The sequence below is a fragment of the Toxorhynchites rutilus genome, chromosome 2 (genome assembly GCF_029784135.1).
Source record: "Toxorhynchites rutilus septentrionalis strain SRP chromosome 2, ASM2978413v1, whole genome shotgun sequence".
Taxonomy (NCBI): domain Eukaryota; kingdom Metazoa; phylum Arthropoda; class Insecta; order Diptera; family Culicidae; genus Toxorhynchites; species Toxorhynchites rutilus.
Genome location: NC_073745.1, coordinates 279,539,509 through 279,546,577, shown reverse-complemented (window position 1 = coordinate 279,546,577; position 7,069 = coordinate 279,539,509). Strand labels below are relative to the sequence as shown.

The following is a 7,069-nucleotide window of genomic DNA, read 5'->3' as shown; positions in this document are numbered from 1 at the left end:
ATATCATCTTTATCCACCTGAACCAATCATCGTATTGAATGTCATCGATATCTTCGTCCCAACCTGTCCTAGCGCGCCATAGGTCTTGCATTAGTATTCCCAAAGAGTCGAATAAAGTCATGACACACCTTCGAACTTGTCTCTTGGTCGGTCATTTGCCACTTTCCAACAGCGACCGATCCTCATTTGAGTGTTAAACGATAGATTGCCTGTCAGAGGATCCCACAGCATTCCGAGTATGTGTTTAATGTTGTTAGCTGTACTTATAATACTCTTAGGCTGAGGACATAGTAAACGCGAAGCGATGTGATGCGGAGCGATGAATTGGAGCTTATTGTGTGCTATGACATCGCGCGTTTTTGATGTTTCATTCCACTACATTCCACATGTAAATAATCCAGTACAAGGATGCCACATATGATAACACATCTTCAGTCTGTAAACAGTTGAATTGTGAGATATTTAATTTGATAATAAATTGTATTTTTCTCAATAAAAACAGGAAGTGAGTTATATCTATGGTATGACCGCCAGGTTTACGTAGGACTATGGTTGATTTAGTGATCATTTGTTTGAAGTTGAATCTGAATCCATTCTGAATGGATGAATAAGTGAATATTTTGGGGAATTCGAAAACGAGAGCGTTACGTTGGAGACACAAGGTTTCATGCATCCAATATTGGATACGAAAATATTCTACTGATGGGGAAAAATAATCTTCAGAAGCTTTCCTGTTCTATGCACTTGATTGAAAAATCATAAAACAAAATTTGATCGTAGTATTATACTGGGGTCGTTCAAAACATAAGTTTCAGTGCCTCAGAAATCGCGGGAAAATAAAGTTAGGACAAAAAACAAGGTGATTTTCGTAATCTACGTTTTATTCTCTATTTTGTTACATAATCGAGGCATTTTTCATAGCGTGGCACGAGTTTTTCTATTCCGAGCGCGAAGTGCGTAGCGTCCAACTTTTTGAAGTACGATGTACGATGTTTCGCAAGACCAGTTATCGACATTCGCGTTCTAACTGGTCCGGCATGTGAAACGTCAGATAAAATCAATGAATTGTTTGATTCGCGTTGATTCGCGTGTCGCATTACAGGTCTGTCCAGTAAGAAAAATGTCTCATTAAATGTAAGTTACTGTATTCACGTCCGTTCGCTTGATAAAGTTTCTCCTTCTGTAATTTTTGCGTTTCAGTTGTCAACTTCACGTCTTCAGCTGTCAACTTCACTTCCGCCTCTTTTGTTTCTGCTCATGTTAGCTGCTGTTCGCTGCCGTCAACCCTGTCTTTTCCATCTTGTCAGTCAACGCAAGCAGGTGAGTTGTGCTCTGTAGCTTGTGCTGAAAACTTGCAATTAGTCTTCAAATTTGGGTTATATTAAGATGGATTTGGTAGAAATAATTGCAATTGTGATCAAATTGTCTTGTACTTTGTTTTTGAATTGTATTGAAGTGAGTGTAACTTGAAATAAGATTTTAGTAAGCTTGTGCTAATAAACGTGTTCCATCATTGTGATCGCCATGTTTTAAAATTTTGTGCTCAGACAGACCGTGATACAGACTGGAGAAGTTTACTAAATAAATTGTGAATTTTTGTGTTTCAGAAAACTTGATACAATGGCCGATAGCTCTTCACATTTGAACTGGCTGATCATTCGTGATCATAATGCTTTCTTGTTGAAGCAGCGCAACATCAAGAAACCATTCAGCAAGGTAAGCATATATTTTATTTGTATTGATGAGTTCAAAATCAGAACATACGTAATTTCCGCGGGAAGCTATTTTATGATGATAGATTTTATATCACCAAGATCGCTGAAACGTTCTTCGGAACGGTGCTGATGTTTACAATTTGCTACTTCTGATGCTTCCACGTGCTTCTGATTGTTGTGCTCCTCTGTTACTATGGTTAACACAACGCGATAACGATTTTTCCTCATTCTCATAGAACACGAACGATTCTTTATAGGAAGCCAACAATCTGACCAACCTGAGCTCGTTCCGTTACAGTGGACTGATCCATAAGAAGACACTCGGAGTTGTTCCTGCCGATAAGGGTGTTTCTTTGGTATACAAGCGGCCGAAGTATCAGGTGAGATCAATTAGAAATATTGAAGAATCTGGTACAAAACGTTTTAGGCTTCCGTGAGGATAACGGAGAACTGAAAGTCTTATGAATTGACTACGTCCACTACCCAATACTGATATAATGCCAAAAAGTTTTGTATTTAGGGAAAAACTATCCATAGTTATCCATAAACGGGAAAAGTAATCAATTTTTCCTCATTTACTTTTAGACCAAACCTGCCAAGGCCTCGGTGAAGGTTACGCTGAAGCATCGCCCACGTCGTACCCTGAAGAAGATCAAGAAAATCCTCAATGCGAACCGCTACCGACGGGATCTTCGCCAGGTTGCCCTCCGTCGTGCCAGCGCCATTATGCGTTCCCAGTGTCCATCGACATCGAAGAAGGGCAAGGGTGCAGCTGCTTCTGGTGCAACGGCTGCTGCCGCTCCCAAGAAGGCTGAATAAGCAATTCGGATCAATATTCTCTTGGTTAATCTTCGAATAGTTTTATGAACAGCTCTTGAAAAAAATATTACAAACAACACAGTTGTTTATCGTTTACTCTGTGAGAGAATGATAACAGAAAATAAAAAAAAAGTGTTGTTATAAGTGGAAGTTCTGCGGTTTGATTGTTGCGATATTCCCTAGTTTCGTACAGTATGGTATTTCAGCATCAAAAATATATCAATACAGAAATCATTGAACTAACCATCTACACGTCGTGGGCCTGATAATGTGAAATTCATGATCAGAACAAAAGTGCATGAGCTTGTAATCAAGGTTCCACTGCATAAACAAATCAGATTATGGGCCCTATAACAAAAACGAGACGAGCAATTCGTCTCGTCTCGGCTTCAGTCACTGTCGAGACGAGCAAAATATCCCATTCCAGTGCACGAGTTTCATTGAAATGTTATATTTGGTAGACTGGAGAGACAGTCAGTTTTTCTCGGTATGATCAGTGATGTCAGATGAAAAGACATGTTTTTTTTTTTGAGAAAAACAACAAACAGTTTTAAGATTGATCAATCGATACTCTTCTCAGTGCCAAAATATTAAAAAAACAACAAAAAGGAATATGTTTCATATATCTTTTGGTTTCATTGATATTTTTCCTCGAGCATATGGTTTCATCACTCAAGCCAGCGCTACACGATGCTACGAACACCCTCGAATGTTAGATGCTCGATGATTCGACGCATCGTGTAGTCGAATGACGAGCTACGAACCTCCAATGTCGAGTGTCGAATATTCGCGTTGGAAGGTAATCCGTTCGTTGTGGATTACCGTCCAACGCGAGTGGCACGATTCAAAGGATTTTTGTCATTCGTTGATTCAACACTCGATGACATTCGATTCACCGCTACACGATTCGTCCAAATCTATCTTTGACAGATTGGTTTGTTTACAAATTTTAGATGAAGGAAGTATGAAATAGATTCATAAAATTCAAAATATTCGGCAAAATATTGCAGTTTAATAATGTTGATTTCAAGCATTTTTAATTTACTGCCCGATATCAGTACAATTGCTACGGCAGCAATTTCAATACTCGCATCGTCATCCAGTTTCCTAAAGTTTTTGATGGTAAATAAAAACAATAAACATTCGATCCAAATACTCGCCGATTGTTTGGACCGATTGCATTGAATCGAACATGTGTAGCAGCACATTATGCAGGTGCTACACGATTCGTCCAACGTTTCACTCGAATGTTGGACTCAAACATTTGACTCGATGAATCGACAAATGTTGTGACGAATGTGCTGCTACACGGTGAAGTGAATGTTCGATTCAATGCAATCGGTCCAAATAATCGGCGAGTATGTGGATCGAATGTTTATTGTTTTTATTTACCATCAAAAACTTTAGGAAACTGGATGACGATGCGAGTATTGAAATTGCTGCCGTAGCAATTGTACTGATATCGGGCAGTAAATTAAAAATGCTTGAAATCAACATTATTAAACTGCAATATTTTGCCGAATATTTTGAATTTTATGAATCAATTTCATAGTTCCTTCATCTAAAACTTGTAAACAAACCAATCTGTCAAAGATAGATTCGGGCGAATCGTGTAGCGGTGTATCGAATGTCATCGAGTGTCGAATCAACGAATGACTAAAATCCTTTGACTCGTGCCACTCACGTTGGAAGGTAATCCACAACGAACGGATTACCTTCCAACGCGAATATTCGATACTCGACATTGGAGGTTCGTAGCTCGTCAGTCGACTACACGATGTGTCGAATCATCGAGCATCTAACATTCGAGGGTGTTCGTAGCATCGTGTAGCGCTGGCTTTAGTCACAACCAAGACGGGTCTATGGTACTAGGTGAGGCCGTTTCGTCACTAAGTTGGATAGGGGAGCGGTATATGAAAACAGCACGGAAGAAAGTAGAAGGGGAATTATTTGCTTGTAGCGTGAAAGAGACAGACTGATCACGAGCGAGCTTCGGCAATAGCGTATTGTGTTTTGTTTACAAACAAATCACAGTAGACTTCCAAGATGGCTGAAGAGTGGTTTTAGCAAGTTGGCCCACCTTAGTATATACTTCTAGGCGCCTTGGTCACAACATTTGTCGATTCATCGAGTCAAATGTTTGAGTCCAACATTCGAGTGAAACGTGCGACGAATCGTGTAGCGCCCGCATCAGACGATTTGTTATTATGGATTTATTGGGGCAGTGTTTGTTCACCTAATCAACGATTTATCAAGAAAAGTTTTAAATTTATATATATTTCCAATAAAGTAGTTGTTTTGAATTACTCATTTTCGTTCAATATGTGAAGACCCTTTTCGTGCTGTGTTAATATATTCAAAACAGTCATCTAGCATCCCTGGATATGAGTTCAATGTTTACATTTGGTTGTGTTGTTTGGAAGAGGCCCATTTGAAAATCTGTAAAATCTTGCAATTACTGAATTGAATTTGATGGTTGCAGTTGAAAACATACATTGCTTATGCAATACGAGGGTCACTATTTATATTTCGGGAATAGGAACAAAAACAAATAGTTAAGCTGCGAATATATTTTTATTGTTTTTCAAAGTACTCGCCACGATGATCGATACACTTTTGCATGCGCTTAAACCTAGGTAGTGCGGACTGAATCAAAACGGCTGTCAAAAAAGATCCAATTGAAATGTCAAAAGAGATCCAACGATCAGGAGTGTTATTTTTCTTATGATAATCAACACTATAAAAGAGGTATTGTTGTCAAGGGCAAAAATAATTAAAATTATAAAATGACCGAACTACATTTTTCCGTCAATTGTTCAATTAACCATTGCATCTCTGAAAGAGCATCTAAGCCTTTCACTGAGAAACGCATTTTTAATGTCCCCTCTCTTTGACATAACGTTTTTTCCGAACGAAATACGAAATAAAAACAAACGAAGTCAGAGTCACGTAAATGTTTACTCCTGCGATTTGAAAATATTCGATAAAAAGTGGAAGGAAGAGATGCCAGATGATTTTTAGAAAAAGTCTGTAAAAACATGTGAATGTCTGTTAAAAATGGGGAAAAGTCTGTAAAAGTTTGCAGATCTATAGAAATGTCTTTTAACGTTAATTTTCACATATTCATTAATACTTTGTACATCGCGCCAAACCAATATAGTGGTTCTCAGATCTTCGTCAAAAGTTGTAATTTTGTTCTTTATCGCAAAACATTAGACTCGTATTTTTTTAATTTTTCATTAGGGTGCCCATTTTCATTTTAGGGTGATCCAAAAAATCATTTTTTCCACTTTTTCCCAAAATGACTTTTTTCAAAAATTTATAACTTTCGAACCACTTAACCGATTTAGATGATCGACACATCAAATTGAAGCCAATGAGTTTTAATTGAGAAATATTGAACTTGTAGATAATATGGATCCTATTTTCGTAATTATTGATTGTAGTCGTTTTTTAATGTTTTCATGGTTTTGGACTAGGGGGCACCATATTTTTTTATATTTTTTCTTGAAAGCTTAGAATTTTTTTTCATAAAATATCTTGATATCAGATATGCTATTTTTTCGTTTTTGAAATATGATTTTTCAAAACTAATCGATGGTTCGAAAAACAATTTTCCCCATTTTTCCCATTACAAAAAGTCATAACTTTTGAACTATTGGACCGATTCATATCATCGGTATATTAAATTGAAGCTTACGAGTAATTTTTCTTTGAAAAAATATTCCTTCTGCGAAAAAATTGAATTTTTGCTTTTGTAATTATTGATTGAGTTAGTTTTTCATAGTTTTCTCGGTTAAAGATAGGAGCGCTATATTTTTTTATATTTTTTATGGAAAGCTGAGGATTATTTACCTAACATATCTCGATATCAAAGATACTATAATTATCGTTTTTAAGTTATAATTTTGTAAATTTAACATTTAACATATTCATATGTGACTAAACTAGACCTATGCTACTAGAATCCAATCTTCCCGCAAGTGTGATATTATTGGCTTGGCTTATTGGCTTCAATTTAATATATCGATCATCTAAATCGGTGTATTCAAATTAATCAAATGTTATGATTTTTTGCAGAAAGTTATTTTTGGACAAAGGGGGAAAAATGATTTTTTGAACCACCAGTGAACTTTGAAAAATCATATCTAAAAAAACGAAAAAATAGCATCTCTGATATCGAGATATGTTATGTAAAAATTCCTCAGCTTTCAAGAAAAAATATTAAAAAATATAGCGCCAAAGTCATAAAAATGAAAAACGACTAAAATCAATAAATACTAAAATATAATTATTCTTTTCGCAAGTTAAATATTTTTTAATAAAATGCTAGGTCATTAGTTTCAATTTTATATGTCGATCATCTAAATCGGTTCAGTGATTCAAAAGTTATTAATTTTCGTTTGTCATTTTTGGGAAAAAGTGGAAAAAATTGATTTTTCGGACCACTTAATAACTTATGTGTTGTAAGTGTGTTTAAATGTTTCAACGATCTACATATACATACATACACATACATACGCGTTGTTAATTTT

The 7,069-nt window shown here is 36.2% G+C and overlaps 1 protein-coding gene across 1 annotated transcript; it reads left to right on the top strand.

Moving 5' to 3' along the window:
* The first annotated feature begins 1,273 nt into the window (after positions 1–1,273).
* On the top strand, positions 1,274–2,684 carry LOC129767970 (60S ribosomal protein L28). The gene is made up of 4 exons (XM_055769296.1): positions 1,274–1,320; positions 1,608–1,716; positions 1,973–2,095; positions 2,301–2,684. The coding sequence occupies exons 2-4, from the start codon at positions 1,621–1,623 to the stop codon at positions 2,532–2,534; spliced, it is 453 nt and encodes a 150-aa protein (XP_055625271.1). The 5' UTR covers positions 1,274–1,320; positions 1,608–1,620; the 3' UTR covers positions 2,535–2,684.
* Positions 2,685–7,069: the final 4,385 nt, after the last annotated feature.

Excerpts from the sequence above, each read along its gene's own strand:
- LOC129767970 (XM_055769296.1), top strand. The coding sequence starts at position 1,621 with ATGGCCGATAGCTCTTCACATTTGAACTGGCTGATCATTCGTGATCAT. Across the intron at positions 1,717-1,972 it reads TCAAGAAACCATTCAGCAAG|GAAGCCAACAATCTGACCAA; the intron begins GTAAGCATATAT and ends GATTCTTTATAG. Across the intron at positions 2,096-2,300 it reads ACAAGCGGCCGAAGTATCAG|ACCAAACCTGCCAAGGCCTC; the intron begins GTGAGATCAATT and ends ATTTACTTTTAG.